Source organism: Lampris incognitus, chromosome 15 (genome assembly GCF_029633865.1).
Source record: "Lampris incognitus isolate fLamInc1 chromosome 15, fLamInc1.hap2, whole genome shotgun sequence".
Lineage (NCBI taxonomy): Eukaryota > Metazoa > Chordata > Actinopteri > Lampriformes > Lampridae > Lampris > Lampris incognitus.
This window is the reverse complement of record NC_079225.1, coordinates 24,957,778-24,975,385: the sequence shown is the minus strand read 5'-3', so window position 1 is coordinate 24,975,385 and position 17,608 is coordinate 24,957,778. Positions and strand designations below refer to the sequence as shown.

Below are 17,608 nucleotides of genomic sequence, written 5' to 3'. Positions count from 1 at the left end.
CCACATGCATGGTGCTTCCTTTGAAATTAAAGAGCTGTAAAAGATAAAAGGTTGAACTGTCATGCTCTATTTTCAGTCATCGGGTATAAAATTAAATCTAATAGTCTTCATGAAAGGAGTGTTTAAGTGGGAAAAAACTGTTTAAACTGTTAACTGCAATGTAACAGGATTCAGATAAATCAAGTTCCATCTTTATCACACAGCAACGTCTGTTGTTCCCCACTAACATTGGTCCTAAAAGCAATTCCCTTTTCTTTTTGTATCTTCCTGTATCATTAAATGGAGGCACATTTTAATGAGATTATGTCAAGGTTCTGTACTGCTGGTTCTGTCTTACCAGAATGTTAAAACTGTCTAAGTTGCATTCATATTGCTGTAAAAAATGTTTCGGTTCAGAAACCTCCCTTTGGATTTATTGGAAGGGATGTCAATGGATTCAGTAAGTTATAGATACTCTTAGAATTGAGTATACATGACAATATATTTTGCAAGGACTGACCAAACTTTTGAAAATTTACTAGAACTTTACTTTGGCTAAAAACCATACGATGAGTAGAAAAAAAATCTTTGTTCTTTCAACCGAAATTACCATCCGACTTCCATCTGTTCTGGCATGTTAACGCAATAAAATTGTCTGGGTTGATGGTTATAATTGTATTCTCAAAGCTTTTTACGTCAAGATGCTTTACTCAAAAGAAATGACAAAATAAACTACAAATCTAAGGTTTCCAAAGTAAATGGCTACTTCTGCATGAGGATTTATACATACTAATTGATAGATGTATAAAGAAACTATGTAAAAAAGACATAAGCACCTAAAAGTAGGAGAAAGAGCTATTTAAAAGTACACATGCCACTGATGGACAGAGAGGACCTATGCGTAACAAAAATTAAGTGGCTGGGCCTCAGTTCAACTCAACACAAGCTACAACAGTAAGATCCAGATGTTGGATTTGAAGATATCCATAGGAAGTAATAGCATTGCTGGTTGAGTTCCTAAACAAGAACAAAAGACCCCAAGAATCTAGCATTGTTGCTTCAATTTGAATGATCATCAGATTTTCCCCACTCAGATTATATACAACCCCAACAGCACATCTACCAGTACAACACTGCTGGTATTGGGCATAGGATTAAAATGTTCAGCAATGTCTGCACTTTGAATGCTCAAGTTTCACCAGTAGAACGTCTTGGTGAGAAAACTTGCAGCAGTATTGAGCCAACTGCCATTATTATCATCCTTGGCTGCTGTGCGTGAGATGGCACGGTCAGACTCCCTCTCTGGGCTCTCCTCATCCTCTGGGAGGTAGTCTGGTATGGCTGTGTTCTGCTGCACTGGCACTCCAGACGGGTTCAATGGGATAAGAACCTGAGAAGGAGAAATGATAGGAGAATCGCTAAGGACAATTAATCTTCTAAGAACAATTGGTAATTTTATGAAGTGAGCATATACTGGACAATACACTTAATCTGCTGCAGTTCCAACTCCTCCAAGCGGACTGCGAAACGGAGCTATCGAGAAAAAAACAGGGTGGCGGCATATGCTTCTACATAAACGATGCTTGGTGTACAGATGTCAGTGTTGTAAGAAATCATGCATCTCTCACTTAGACACCTTTTTCATTAACTGTAAACCATTCTATTCATCACAGGAATTTTCATTTATTCTGGTCGGTGTCTATACCCCAGGCCTGTTAAAGACATGTTAAAACACCTGGCTGATCAAATTACAAATATCCATCCATTATCCAAACTGCTTATCCTGCTCTCAGGGTCGCGGGGATGCTGGAGCTTATTTCAGCAGTCATTGAGCGGCAGGCGGGGAGACACCCTGGACAGGCTGCCAGGCCATCACAGGGCAGACACACACACATTCACACCTAGGGACAATTTAGTATGGCCGATTCACCTGACCTTAATATCTTTGGACAGTGAGAAGAAACTGGAGCACCCCGAGGAACCCCACGCAGACACGGGGAGAACATGCAAACTCCGCACAGAGGACGACCCGGGACAACCCCCAAGGTTGGACTACCCCGGGGCTTGAACCCAGGACCTTCTTGCTGTGAGGCAACCACACTAATCACCGCACCACCATGCCACCCAAATTACAAACATGGAACACAAATATCCAGACTCCCTCCTCATTATCCTTGGAGATTTTAACAGAGCAAACCTCAGCCACAGACTGCCAAAATACAGACAGCATGTTAAATGTCCCACTAGGGACAAAAACACTGGATACATAATATAAAACAATATATACTAATATATATATATATATATATATATACACACACACACACACATATGCAATATATACTGCTACACAATATAAAAAGACACCTATCGCTCTGTCCCCCGTGCAGCCCTGAGCCTCTCTGATCACTGATTCATCTTATCGCATCCTACAGGCAGAAACTAAAATCTGCAAAGCCTGTGGTTAAAACTGTGAGGAAACAGACCAATGAGACAAAACTGGAGCGCCAGGCCTGCCTTGACTGCACTGATGGGAGTGTTTTTGAGGCTGCAGCTACAGACCTGGATGAACTTACTGACACGGTGACATCTTTCATCAACTTATGTGAGGATATGTGTGCCCACCAAAACTTTCTGTACCTTCAACAACAATAAGCCCTGGTTCATAGGAAAACTCAGGCAGCTTCATCAGGCCAAAGAGGACGCCTACAGGAGTGGAGTTAGGATCCGGTACAACAAAGTGAGAAATACACTCACAAAGGAGATCAGAGTGGCAAAAAGGTGCTGCTCTGAAAAGCTGAAAAACAGGTTTTCTGCCAACAACCCAGCATCAGTCTGGAGAGGTTTGAATGACATTACCAACTACAGGAGACCATCCCACCACACTGCAGGGAACCAACGACTGACAATCTAAATTAGTTTTACGGCAGGTTTGATAAGTGAACTTTCATACCTCACCCTCTCTGGCCACAACACACAACACACTGCACCCCCTGACAGCCCCTCTCCCCTCCCTTTACGTCTCCCCTTTGTCACAACTGGAATTCAGGTGACGTTCTTCATTTCAATTCGATTAAATGGTTTACTCGTCACATGCTTCACATACAAGTACAATAAGCAGTGAAATGATTCTTTGGTAAATTGAAAACTGCAACAAGAGAAATGGAATAATAATAACAAAAATAATACAATGCAATTTGAGTATACGCAAGTATACAGAAGGTATATCCCGATAGATATCTATGTACAATGTGCAAGTTACTATTCAATTATAAGTGTACAAAATAGTCTGAATGAGTAAAGTATAAATGACTGAGGCAAAGGGGCAGTAGTGTTACAAAACCGTCTGACAGAACTGGCTTTTGAACCTACACCTTCAGGGGGAGACTGAGATGTGAATACCAGCTAGCGCCTTAGACCGCTCGGCCATCCTGACAGATGGACAACAAAAACGTGTTTCACACCACAACCCTCAAACTCACCTCTTCACCCGTTTCGTTCCTCACAACTTGCTGGGCTGTCAACACCTTGGTGGCAGCAATTGCTGAGGCAAGACTCTGTGAAATATAACCAGAGAGGGAAGATAATGACTAGGATTATTGACTGCTATTCAGAGATGATGTGAGCTGTCACATCTTAGATTTGTAAACAACTGTACTGAATGACTTACAGTGCAAAACAACAAATGCAGAATGTCAAGGGCAGACTTTCAACTTGAAAATGATTGTGTGTATTTTGTCACCTCAGTGGACAAGTCCGAGCGCATGCGGACAGTACATCTTTTGGAGGCCATCTGGAAGGTGAAGCTGATCACTCCTTTGACCTTAAGAAGGGCCTCCTCACACAAACCTCGTTGGTCCTGAAAAAGGGATTAACGGTTCACTAAGGCTGCAACTAACAATTATCTTCATTTTTGATTAATCTGGCAAACATTTTTTGATAAACAGATCAAATCATGCACATCAGTGGTTCTCAATCTGGCTGTTGGTTACTGGTTTGTTATTTTGTCAGGTAGTTTATTACATTCACCTGTTTCAAGTCTAAAATCTCCCTGGTTGGAGGCTGAATAATTGAAACAACAGATGAATATGATTAATTACTTGGCGTTAAAAATTTTAAGTTCCTGAGAGCAGTCTGCAGGTACACAGTGCAGTAAATTTACATACCCTGCAATAAAAAAAGGCCAGCTTGGATCATAACTTTCTAGCATGCATAACTTTTGTGACTCATCTGGCACATATACCTTCTAAGAAAATATTTCAGTTTAGAGACCCAACTCGAGAACAAATCTTTCACTGCAAGGGGTCCACTAAGGCTGAAACTCGAAAAAGTTACCCTTGATTTCTCTATGGTACAGTATATCAAGATGTTTTTTTGTGTATGCCCTGGAAAGAGTTTGCTTGATACCTCTGCATGTGTGTTACCCCAACTCACTGTGTTGTCTAGTCCCTGGATGTGAAGGGTGACAGACTTGGCCTTCTTGTTGGTAGAGTTGATGAAGAACTGTGGCTTCTTTCTTCTTTCCCTCTCTGGTGTGTAGCACACAGGAGTGGCGGGTGTATTCAGAATACCATATACTTCCTTAGACAAGGCTGTGATGTCAACAGACTGACCATCCCTACATTGAAATAAAAAAAAGCAATTATAGAACATATGTGAACATCATTGACAAATGAATGTAATCTTTGACTAAAAAAAAGTGCTAACATAATTCCACTACCTTTCCATCAGGTTCTCAAGGCTCACCATCATACCCAGCTCATTCTTCATGCTTGGGATGTTGGAGGATAACTCGGCCAAGTAGCGCAGGGTCTGGGAACACAAGGAGTGTGTGAGGGGCTAATGTGATATTGTTGTATAAATAGGTGCAAGCAGCTAGCAAATGTTAATTTGAGACTTTTGTTTTTGTTCAAGGACGCAAACAGCATAAGACATAATTTTCTTCAACCCACTTGTAGTGTAGCAAACAACACGTCTGAGTCCTGGTGGTCCAGAAAGAGGACCAACCCAGGAAGACAGCCCTGGTCTTGAACTATTGCCCCTCGGTTTTGCGGCTCAGAGGCCAGGTCCCGCAGCTGACACACTACTGACATTGCATCCATCATCTTCACCAGTTCTGAAACAGAAATTTAAATTCGATTACTACGTCACTTGAACTGTAGCATTAACGTAGCGATAGCTAACAGCTTGCCGTTGTTAACTTCTGATTTAAACGTAATTGGTTCGTGTGTCTGTGGGGGGGGGGGGTCACCAAAAAGTATGAACCACTACGAATAATTTTGCGATGAATAGATGACGCTGTGAATTCAGGATAACTTCCAAGTCATGATACAGGCTAGTTAGTCTCTGTCGCATCGCAATGGCTGACGCTTTAGAAGGCTGTTAGTCAAGCTAGCATGAGCTATCTAACGTTGGAACGTTAACTGGCGTCCTTGGCGGCTGGCTAAACTAAACTTCTAATTCAGCCATCTACTTAACGCTTTGAGAAATTGTGATTCTGAAAGGCTTTATAATAATTTAAAAGTCCATAAACGATATAACTTCTTTATACTTACTTAAGCCACTCTGTTAGCTTGCCACCGAGTGGAGTTGGCTCGTACAGACACAAATTAAATTTAGTGGGGGTTTTCGTGAAGCGCCATTGGTTGAACGGCCGCCGGTCACCCCGTACGGTCGCCCACTCCTATTGGTTAGCACAATCATCATGACAGCCAATAACAGCGCAGTTTGTTAGTGCGGCTTTATTTGACTGCACAGACGTGCTACCTGGACGGCGTGAGTGCAGAGCCGAGCAAGTGGAGATATTTGTTGGCGATGGTCGTTGTGGACAAATTCAGCGACAAAAACATGTTAAAATGAGAGTAATGACACAGTGAGTTTCCACTTTTGGTCACAGTGCACGTTTTACGGCTTTTATGCTTCCAGTGTTATGCTGGTTACGCAGCGTCCAACACAAGGAAGTACTGTGGTGCCAGTTGCTTTTACTTGTCCTTTAACCACCACCGGGTTTACTAGTTTAACGGTATGATAATCCACTACTATTCTTTAAGGAAATTGAAAATGACGAAACCGCTCGACTTTCCATGACGTACTACACATTTAAAGTGCGTTTGTGTTTTTCTTTTTTTTCCCCAGGCTTTTGAGATGTGACTAGGTTGCATCTTTTCCCTTGATGTCTGCTGGTGCAGAGAGCAACTGTGCTGAGCATTACTGATTTTTTTTTTAAGTCAGCAGAAAGAGAACCCCCCATACTCTTTTTAATGTCTCTACTAGAGGACATTCTGGGCATTCTGCGCTCCGTCCTGGAGTATTTCGGAGTGCCTCCGGATGTAGTAAGTTCACAGAACTGCATGTCTGGGCGAGGATGATGCATATTATAACGTCTATTGCACTATCAATGTTATGACCGTATTATTAACACTTGATGCGTGTCTGTGCCTCCGTGTCCCTAGCTGGTTCCAGTCTGGGACAGTCCGCTGTGTGGACAGTATCGTAGCATTGTACGGATGATTGGAACCAACTTCCCTCTCTCACCAACACCTCGTGTCCGCCTTCAGGTATAAGTGACATTTCAAACAGTTCAGGGTTATTGCCCTCAAAACAGCTCAGTGTCTCAGTAGTGGCTGTCAATAATAGAAAGCGGTAAACTTCTATAAAGTCAAATGATTTTTTTCCGTCTAGGCTCCTTAACCAATTCAAATGCTACAAACAAAAAAGTCAAATGAAATAAGTAGCTCAACTTACTGATGTGCACATTCATAACAGCACTAATGAGTACTGTATATGACCAAATTCAAATGCAGTTGTCAAATATTGTCCTCTAAACAGTTATACTTGCTGGAGGTTGATCCTCATCACTTGGTCGTCATATCAACATTTATGATTCAATTAAACATACAGTACAATTTGTTGATCTGTGTGGGGAAATTTCAGTTTTCAGCAACAGCAAACAAAAATGAACAAATAACTAATTCCTTACAAATGGTGCCAGTGTGGAAAATGCAGTACTTATAAAGGAAATTGAAAAGCAAATAGCTATATAAGAAACGTGTAGTATTGTGTCATAATTTCTATCTAGAGAAAGCACAGTTAACAGTTTGTAATATAAATAGATGTGAGTAGTGTGTATATTTGTAACATGTGATATTGGGCTATACAAATAAATAAATTTTATATGTAGCCCTTTATAGCAACACAGATACAGGAAAAAAGTTTTAATGCATTGCATTAAAACTTTTTTCCTGTATCTGTGTTTATATTCCACTCCTCATTAGTTGAGCACTTACAACACCATTGATGGTTTCGGGGGGAAAAACGTTTTATATATATATATATATATATATATATATATATATATATATATATATACAGTGGTGTGAAAAAGTGTTTGCCCCCTTCCTGATATCTTATTTTTTTGCATGTTTGTCACACTTAAATGTTTCAGATCTTCAAACAAATTTAAATATTAGACAAAGATAACACAAGTAAACACAAAATGCAGTTTTTTTAATGAAGGTTTTTATTATTAAGGGAAAAGAAAAATCCAAACCTACATGGCCCTGTGTGAAAAAGTGATTGCCCCCCCCCCCCTGTTAAAACATAAATTAAGTGTGGTTTATCACATCTTTGGAAAGCTGAGTTCAATTTCTCTAGCCATACCCAGGCCTGATTACTGCCACACCTCTTCTCAATCAAGAAATCACTTAAATAGGACCTGCCTGACAAAGTGAAGTAGACCAAAAGATCCTCAAAAGCTACGTAGATATCATGCTGCGCTCCAAAGAAATTCAGGAACAAATGAGAAACAAAGTAATTGAAATCTATCAGTCTGCAAAAGGTTATAAAGCCATTTCTAAAGCTTTGGGACTCCAGCGAACCACAGTGAGAGCCATTATCCACAAATGGCGAAAACATGGAACAGTGGTGAACCTTCCCAGGAGTGGCTGGCCGACCAAAATTACCCCAAGAGCGCAGCGATGACTCATCCAAGAGGTCACAAAAGACCCCACAACAACATCCAAAGAACTGCAGGCCTCACTTGCCTTAGTTAAGGTCAGTCTTCATGACTCCACCATAAGAAAGAGACTGGGCAAAAATGGCCTGCATGGCAGAGTTCCAAGACGAAAGCCACTGCTGAGCAAAAAGAACATAAAGGCTCATCTCAGTTTTGCCAGAAAACATCTTGATGATCCCCAAGACTTTTGGGAAAATACTCTGTGGACTGACGAGACAAAAGTTTAACTTTTTGGAAGGTGTGTGTCCCATTACAACTGGTGTAAAAGTAACACAACATTTCAGAAAAGGAACATCATACTAACAGTAAAATATGGTGGTGGTAGTGTGATGGTCTGGGGCTGTTTTGCTGCTTCAGGACCTGGAAGACTTGCTGTGGTAAATGGAACCATGAATTCTGCCGTCTACCAAAAAATCCTGAAGGAGAATGTCCGGCCATCTGTTCGTGACCTCAAGCTGAAGCGCACTTGGGTTCTGCAGCAGGACAATGATCCAAAACACACCAGCAAGTCCACCTCTAAATGGCTTAAGAAAAACAAAATGAAGACTTTGGAGTGGCCTAGTCAAAGTCCTGACCTGAATCCGATTGAGATGCTGTGGCATGACCTTAAAAAGGCGGTTCATGCTGGAAAACCCTCCAATGTGGCTGAATTACAACAATTCTGCAAAGATGAGTGGGCCAAAATTCCTCCACTGCACTGTAAAAGACTCATTTCCAGTTATCGCAAACGCTTGATTGCAGTTGTTGCTGCTAAGGGTGGCCCAACCAGTTATTAGGTTTAGGGTGCAATCACTTTTTCACACAGGACCATGTAGCTTTGGATTTTTTTCCCCCCTTAATAATAAAAACCTTCATTTAAAAACTGCATTTTGTGTTTACTTGCGTTATCTTTGTCTAATATTTAAATTTGTTTGATGATCTGAAACATTTAAGTGTGACAAACATGCAAAAAAAATAAGAAATCAGGAAAGGGGAAAACACTTTTTCACACCACTGTATATATATATATATATATATATATATATATATATACACTACCGTTCAAAAGTTTGGGATCACCCAAACAATTTTGTGTTTTCCATGAAAAGTCACACTTATTCACCACCATATGTTGTGAAATGAATAGAAAATAGAGTCAAGACATTGACAAGGTTAGAAATAATGATTTGTATTTGAAATAAGATTTTTTTTACATCAAACTTTGCTTTCGTCAAAGAATCCTCCATTTGCAGCAATTACAGCATTGCAGACCTTTGGCATTCTAGCTGTTAATTTGTTGAGGTAATCTGGAGAAATTGCACCCCACGCTTCCAGAAGCAGCTCCCACAAGTTGGATTGGTTGGATGGGCACTTCTTTGAGCAGATTGAGTTTCTGGAGCATCACATTTGTGGGGTCAATTAAACGCTCAAAATGGCCAGAAAAAGAGAACTTTCATCTGAAACTCGACAGTCTATTCTTGTTCTTAGAAATGAAGGCTATTCCATGCGAGAAATTGCTAATAAATTGAAGATTTCCTACACCGGTGTGTACTACTCCCTTCAGAGGACAGCACAAACAGGCTCTAACCAGAGTAGAAAAAGAAGTGGGAGGCCGCGTTGCACAACTGAGCAAGAAGATAAGTACATTAGAGTCTCTAGTTTGAGAAACAGACGCCTCACAGGTCCCCAACTGGCATCTTCATTAAATAGTACCTGTTAGAGCCTGTTTGTGCTGTCCTCTGAAGGGAGTAGTACACACCGGTGTAGGAAATCTTCAATTTCTTAGCAATTTCTCGCATGGAATAGCCTTCATTTCTAAGAACAAGAATAGACTGTCGAGTTTCAGATGAAAGTTCTCTTTTTCTGGCCATTTTGAGCGTTTAATTGACCCCACAAATGTGATGCTCCAGAAACTCAATCTGCTCAAAGAAGTGCCCATCCAACCAATCCAACTTGTGGGAGCTGCTTCTGGAAGCGTGGGGTGCAATTTCTCCAGATTACCTCAACAAATTAACAGCTAGAATGCCAAAGGTCTGCAATGCTGTAATTGCTGCAAATGGAGGATTCTTTGACGAAAGCAAAGTTTGATGTAAAAAAAATCTTATTTCAAATACAAATCATTATTTCTAACCTTGTCAATGTCTTGACTCTATTTTCTATTCATTTCACAACATATGGTGGTGAATAAGTGTGACTTTTCATGGAAAACACGAAATTGTTTGGGTGATCCCAAACTTTTGAACGGTAGTGTATATATATATATATATATATATACTATATCTCCAGTGAGTCAGGTAAATTCTTTGAGACAGTACAAGCCTGTTTCATGCCATAAGCAATCATCATTTTGCTCCTTATTTGTTGAGCACTTTCCCTACCATTGAGTGTTTCTTTTAACAATGTTATATAGTGTGTGTACTGGTGGCGGTTGTTGGTAACCTGGGCCTCAACTGATCCAGTATGGAAATCTGATTTATGAGCCGCATATTTGATTTGGCAAAGCTTTATGCCGGATGCGCTTTCTAACGCAACCCTCCCTGGGTTATATGTGTTTTTATATATACTGTACCGGTGTGTGTGTGTGTGTGTTTATACAGTACTGTTGACAGTTGTTGGTAACACAGACCCCAACCAATCTCCCTCTCACCCTTTTTTCGGGTGGTATGTGTCTTCCTCAAGCTCGGGTCCTCTACCAGAGGCCTGAGAGTTTGAGGGTTCTGTGCAGTATCTTAGCTGTTCCTAGGACCGCAGTCTTCCCTGACAGAGACCTCAGATGTTGTTCCTGGAATCTGCTGGAGCCGCTCTCCCAGTTTGGGGGTCACGGCCGCTAGTGCTCCTATTACCACTGGGACTACTGTGGATTTCACCTTCCACATCCATTCTAGTTCTTCCTTCAGCCCTTTGTATTTCTCTAGCTTCTCATACTCTTCCTGATGTTACCATCGCTTGGTATTGCTACATCGATCACTACTGCTGTCTTCGGTTCCTTGTTGACCACAACAATGTCTGGTTGGTTAGCCAGCACCTGCTTGTCAGTCTGGAATTTGAAGTTCCACAGGATCTGAGCTCTGCCATTCTTTTTTTCCTCCGATATATTTATTGAGGTTTTAACAGTATAGAATGAACATACATTTAATAACTAAACATTTACATTGACGCAGCTACCCAGAAAAAATAAATAATTGAAAATCACTGAAAGCTGAATCAGTTCATCTGGACACAACATTTATTGACACATATGTTTCATCACTCGTCTAAGTGACCTCTTCAGTCTCAACTGACTGCAGATATCCCCACCCTTACAAACAATACAGTGGCATAACGACCTGAAAGGATCGGTGTCATATGCAAATTCCTGTGAGCATTAACTAGAGTTGCAATGACAATGTGTACTAGTCACACAGGATTTGAGAATTGTTGTAATCTTTGTAAGACATTGTAAAACATTGTAAAATGGCGACAGATGTACTCTTAGGCCCCCCCCCCCCGGTTCAGGGATGGTCGTTTCCTCTTCACATAGATGGTTTCTTTGACTCCCCGTTCAAACCAGCGTTCCTCCCTATCAAGGATGTGCACATCCTCATCCTTGAAAGAGTGGCCACTGGCCTGTAGATGGTTGTAGACTGCAGAGTCCTGGCCTGACGCGTTAGCTCTCCTGTGTTGTGCCATCCTCTTGGCCAGCGTCTGTTTGGTTTCCCCTGATGTATACAAGTCACCCAGCACTTAATAACGTACACTATATTGCTCTGTTTGTGCCGGGGGACCTAAAAGGACATCTGTCACCATCTTACAATGCTATGTTTATATCTATTCCCCAATCCTTGGTGAATAGTATACATGGCCATTGTAACTCTAGTTAATGGTCACGGTAATTTGCATATGAAACCGATAATTGTTTTCGGTCATTATGTCACTGTATTGTTTATAAGAATGGGATACCTGTAGTCAGTTGATACTGAAGAGGTCACTTAGATGAGTGATGAATCGATTGATTGAATGAACGTTTGTCTCAATAAAGGTTGGATCCAGATGAATTGATTCAACTTGCTGTGATTACTAGGACTGATAATCTCGTCAAGTCACAGCAATCCTCCCGGCACTTAACAGCGTACACTATATTGCTCTGTTTGTGCCAGGGGACCCCATATTGCTGGGGGACCCAGCACAAACAGAGCAATATAGTGTACTTGCCCATTCTTCCGGCTTCCAACACATCGACCTCAAAAACCGACTGTTCACTTGCTGCCTAATACATATATCCCACCCCTTGAGAGGTGCCATTGTAATGAGATAATGCCATTCACTTACCTGTCAGTGGTTTTAATGTTTTGGCTTATCGGTGTATATAACATAAAAAAGTAGCATAAAAAATACAAAAACCTAGAAAGATGAAATGAGCCACATGAACATGGGGGGGGGGTACCATTGAGGATTACTGCTCAGCTGTTGTCTGCTAGTCAGAGGCAAAAAATGCTGTCAGGTTTAAAGTGACATACACTAGTGATGTGCAGGTCGGGCAGGTTCAGGTAAGCTAAGTAGAAAAGATGGGTTCAGTCGGGCGGGTCAAAATGTGACAAATCAGCGTTACGAGTAAGTTGTGAATAACTTACAGAATAATTGTGTGCAATAGACTAGGCTGTGCATTACTAGACAACCTTCTCTTTCCCTCTCTCTGTCACTTTTCTTTCTCAAACACACACAGCTTTATTATCAATTTGTGATCATGGTTTTGGCCAATGCATGTGTTTTAGTGTTAAGGCTTTACCTATGAGTTTTTTCCCAATGTGGTGTCCGTAGCTTTTGTTTACACTGCCAAAACTTTTTTTTTTTGTCAGAAGAGGTGTGTGTGAGATGGAGTTCATGTCTTTAATGATAGGTGTTTTGCTGCTATTCAACAATAATTCAATTAAATTCAATTTATTGTCATTAAAAACAATGTGCAGGCACATGTTAAAAATGAAATGAGGGCTGTGGCTTCACCAAAAAGTGCAATAAAGAACACCATTTGGAAAAATTCGTCTGCTTATTTAGTAGCCTAGACGCAGACGCTCTTAGGCTAATATACAATAGGCTATGCCTTGCAATCAGTGTTTTATGCTGGGCAAACAGCCCAAAAACAAAATAGTACAACACTGCTCACTGTGCTGTAGCCGAGGCTAAATTTGAAGGTTTGCAGGTCGGTTCAGGTGGTTAATTAATGCATATTTTAGTGGGACAAGTGGTGCGAATTGGCTCTCATGATGAGTCAGATGGAAGCGGATATTAAAAACCCTGACCTGTGTATCACTAACATACACAGCAGAAAAGACATTCGGCAGTGATGCAACCCCCCTCCCCCATTTCTCCCTACATTCCTACTTCTGACTACTGATCGTTGTCAATATGTCTCACTTAAAACAATAAACGTGATGACATTTATTTTTGTCATTTAGTCAACTCTTATCTTGTACCCATTTCTCCTCGATCATGTTTTATCATCAGATCCCTCTACACACCTATAGACCTTTTGGATGTGTCGACACTACCATGGATACACCCACCATCCCTTCATTTGCTGATGTAATGTGGGTGGCTGAAGATGAGGGGAATAGCTTTGCTAAGATAAGGTAAGAATACATTTAGACAATACATAAGGAAACAATCCACAGGTTTCCCGCTTTGCCCAGATCCTTTTGTCCATTTATTTGTCAGTAGTGGTTACCAGTAGCTATGCTGTGCTATGAATAATAATGTAATTAATAAGCTGAAAACTGCAATCATAAAGATTTGCGTCCAGTCAAATGTGTTTTCTTTTTATCCTTCCTATTGCAGGCATATTTATGACAATAGCTTGTCCACAGAATCTTGCTCATTTCAATGGTTGCTGTCCAGTAGGATTTAATAATGAAGTATGTATGTATGGGCGGCACGGTGGCCCAGTGGTTAGCGCTGTCACCTCATAGTAAGATGGTCCTGGGTTCAAACCCCGGGGTTGTCCAACCTTGGGGGTCATCCCAGATCGTCCTCTGTGTGGAGTTTGCATGTTTTCCCCATGTCTGTGGTGGGTTTACTCCGGGTGCTCCGGTTTCCCCCACCATCAAAAAGACATGCATGTTGGGGTTTATACTCCTGTCTGTGCCCCTGAGCAAGGCAATGGGAAGAGAACTGGAGTTGGTTCCTGGGCGCAGCATGAAGGTGGCAGCCCACTGCTCCTAGCTACACAGATCACAGCTAGGATGGGTTAATTTACAGTAAAAGAATTTCCCCAAGAGGATTGATAAAGGAAACTAATATGTATGTAGTGTACGGAATACATATGCGTGAATGAGAGGGAGGACAGTGGAATGGTGAGGATGCAAGGAGTAGAGGTGACGAAGGCGTATGAGTTTAAATACTTGGGGTTAACTGTTCATAGTAACGGGGAGTGCAGGAGAGAGGTGAAGAAGAGAGTGCAGGCAGGGTGGAGTGGGTGGGAAAGAGTGGCAGGAGTGATTTGTGACTGAAGGGTACCAGCAAGAGTTAAAGGGAAGGTTTACAAAATGGTTGTGAGATCAGCTATGTTATATGGTTTGGAGACAGTGGCACTGATGAAAAGACAGGAGGTGGAGCTGGAGGTGGCAGAGTTGAAGATGGTAAGATTTTTGTTGGGAGTGGCGAAGGACAGGATTAGGAACGAGTATAGTAGAGGTACAGCTCAGGTTGGACGGTTTGGAGACAAAGCAAGAGAGGCAAGATTGAGGTGGTTTGGACATGTGTGTAGGAGGGATGCTGGGTATATTGGGAGAAGGATGCTGAATATGGAGCTGCCAGGCAAGAGGAAAAGAGGAAGGCCAAAAAGGTGTATAGATGTGGTGAGGGAGGACATGCAGGTGGCTGGTGTGACAGAGGAAGATGCAGAGGACAGGAAGAGATTGAAACAGATGATCCACTGTGGCGACCCTAACGGGAGCAGCCGAAAGTAGTAGTAATAGTAGTACTAGTATGTATGTAGTGTATAATGTTTGAAGTATTCCCCAAGGTAGTCAAATGTGGCAGAAGAAGCAAAGCTGAATCAGTCAGAATAAGTAAAAAAAATAAATTAAAAAAGGCAATCTGAGGTAATACAGGTGAACTTATAGGGTAACAATGGAGAAGTAAAGTTGACAAAATAAAAAACATCGTGTAAAAACAAAAAAAGCTATAAAAATGTTGCTAGTCACTATAAATTGGCAAAAACTCCAGTACTGACTTTTAAGCATGATAAAAGTCGTGTTAAGGATGTGTTATTGGTGCCTGGAACCTTTTCCCCCCAGCAACAGAATTAAATAACCTGGGGTTTTTTGGGTTTGTTTGTTTTGTTTTGTTGTTGTTTTTTAAGGAACCAATTGCCTCCAAGGAAACATACTGTAAATTATCATACAGTAAGACAACAAGTGCCAGACCTAAGCCGGTTCCCGAGAGGAGGCATGTTGCTTGGGTGGAAGACTGATCCAGATTCCCTGAGGAAGATCACAGCCCTGGAGGACGAGTTGCTGAAACTACGAGCCCAGATAGCGATGATTGTTACAGCTGGTCCAACCTCAGGTATGAGGAAGAGGATGGGCACACAAGTGACGTTTTGTACCTCATCTCTGCTTCCTGTCGCATCACACACATCCCCATGTGTACTGTGTTATATTTGTTACTTGTGCTTTGTGTAAGCAATTTGATGGCTTGTCATCATCTCAATGTTTTCCTGTCTTAGGTCTGACCTGCTCACAGAATGCCCCAGGTACACCTCCATTGCCACCCCTGCTTCCACCTCTCACCTCCACACCTTGCTGCACCCCTCCTCTGCCTCCTGCACCACCTCCACCTCCCCCTTGCCCAAGCTCCTCTGCAGAGCCTGTGTCTGCATTAGAGCTGATTCGCCAGCGCAGAAAGGAGGGGAAACCCTCAGTGCATGGGCAGAGTGGTCAACTCAAGCCCCAGGACTCAGATCTAACCAGGGATTCACAATTTAAAGGGATTCCCTCCATGCTGGATGTACTGAAGGACTTGAATCAAGTCAAACTGCGCTCTGTGAAGAGGTAGGTTGCAAGGATCTTGAGATAAACATTTCATTACTCTTCACTGGCGACAGATGTACTTAGGTGTACTTACAATGCTGTGATTGCAACTATTCCCCAATCCTCTGAATGGTACACATTGCCATTCTAACTCTAGTTAATGGTCACAGCAATTTGCATATGAAACTGATGGTGGGGTGGGGATCCCTGCAGTCAGTTGAGACTGAAGAGTTCACTTAGATGAGTGATGAAATGTACCTCTTTTCAATAAACTTTGTGTCCAGATGAACTGATTCAACTTTCTGTGATTTCCTTACCTATGATTTCCTTATTGATTATGCATAAAGACATTTTATTCATGTATTTGTTTCAGTAAGTGTCCCCTGGCACCCCACCACACGTTCTGTTCTTTTCTCCCAAGGTCACCAGGGGGGACACCAGTCAGCAGGAGACGAAGCAAGGGTGTGCCATCGTTTAATGACCCAGCGGCTCTTATCGCTGAAGCCTTAAGGAAGAAATTTGCCCATTATAGCCACAATAATTCCTCTGACAAAGAAAATTCAGTAGAGCTCTCACCGTTTAGCAGTCCAGAGACTCCTCGGGTGAGTATTGCACATAAATACATCTACACAAAGTGTTCGCACACCTCTTATGTGTAGCAGTTTACTGAAATATGGCTTTTCAAAGCCAAGCATGTATTTCTTGGAATCCTTTAAGTTTTACCAAATATCAGTGTCTCTAATATCGTAAGCCATTTTAACAACTGGCTAGCAGCTAGAATGAATAGATAGTCTCATCTGACCAGATGCTTCTGTTCCAGCTTACTCGGCACACCAGACGCAGCAAGGGACGGTTTAAACTGTGACCTTATGGATCCTTTGGGTCATCAACCACAAGTTGAACATGCCAGCATCCTATGGCACCGCCCGCTGATGAGCATCAGCAAACTATTACAGCTGCATTTATTGATCATCATTGTCATATTTCATCTTTTGTCTTGTGTTTTTTTTTTTTACTGTGTAAGAGTGTAACCCTTACATGGAAATTTTTTTTTCCATTTTTCCAAACATTTTTTTCTCACGTTTGAGTGGTACCCATGTTTTGTTTGGACATTTGAATATAATGTCCCCTTGCAGTTAGTTCAGTGTTTGTTGTTGTAAATAAAATTTCTGGTACTGTAAATTAATGCTTAAGTTGGACAATTGGGTCACCATTTCCAGCGCAACTTGCTATGAGATCTCTTGAGCTATATAATCATGAAAAAAGTATGTAGAGAAGATTGTTAGGCCTCCCGTAATGTTTTCTTTTTTCCCCTAGTGCTTTGTGGCCTTTCTTCTTGCCTCTTCAAGTAAGGTGAATAAATTTCTCCCCTAGGAATTCACATTCATGTAAGCTAAGCTATGCAACTTTTACTTCATGTGTGTTTACTCTGCTGCTGCCCTTATTTCAGTTGCACTGATTTGAGCCATATTTTTTTATTTTTTAATAATAGCTGCTAACTACCACTTTTGGCTGCTCCCGTTAGGGGTCGCCACAGCGGATCATCTGTTTCCATCTGTTCCTGTCCTCTGCATCTTCCTCTGTCATACCAGCCACCTGCATGTCCTCTCTTACTACATCCATAAACCTC

The 17,608-nt window shown here is 41.5% G+C and overlaps 2 protein-coding genes across 3 annotated transcripts in view; one reads left to right on the top strand and one right to left on the bottom strand.

Moving 5' to 3' along the window:
* Nucleotides 1-1,163: 1,163 nt before the first annotated feature.
* Nucleotides 1,164-17,608, bottom strand: part of armc1l (armadillo repeat containing 1, like) — a 50,680-nt gene continuing 34,235 nt past the window's right edge. The window contains exons 1-7 of one of the 2 annotated variants that reach the window (XM_056295123.1): nt 5,535-5,576; nt 4,932-5,095; nt 4,700-4,791; nt 4,414-4,597; nt 3,722-3,838; nt 3,462-3,536; nt 1,164-1,369 (exon numbers count right to left, since the gene is read on the bottom strand). In XM_056295123.1, the coding sequence (XP_056151098.1) occupies nt 1,175-1,369; nt 3,462-3,536; nt 3,722-3,838; nt 4,414-4,597; nt 4,700-4,791; nt 4,932-5,084 (816 nt within the window). In that variant the 5' untranslated portion in view covers nt 5,085-5,095; nt 5,535-5,576 and the 3' untranslated portion in view covers nt 1,164-1,174. Of the gene's footprint in view, nt 1,370-3,461; nt 3,537-3,721; nt 3,839-4,413; nt 4,598-4,699; nt 4,792-4,931; nt 5,096-5,534; nt 5,577-17,608 lie in introns of those variants that run through there. The other variant, XM_056295124.1, reaches the window with a different exon arrangement.
* On the top strand, nt 6,240-16,910 carry mtfr2 (mitochondrial fission regulator 2). Its single transcript, XM_056295122.1, has 7 exons — nt 6,240-6,311; nt 6,432-6,536; nt 13,454-13,578; nt 15,309-15,514; nt 15,675-15,999; nt 16,400-16,580; nt 16,799-16,910. The coding sequence occupies exons 1-7, from the start codon at nt 6,240-6,242 to the stop codon at nt 16,841-16,843; spliced, it is 1,059 nt and encodes a 352-aa protein (XP_056151097.1). The 3' UTR covers nt 16,844-16,910.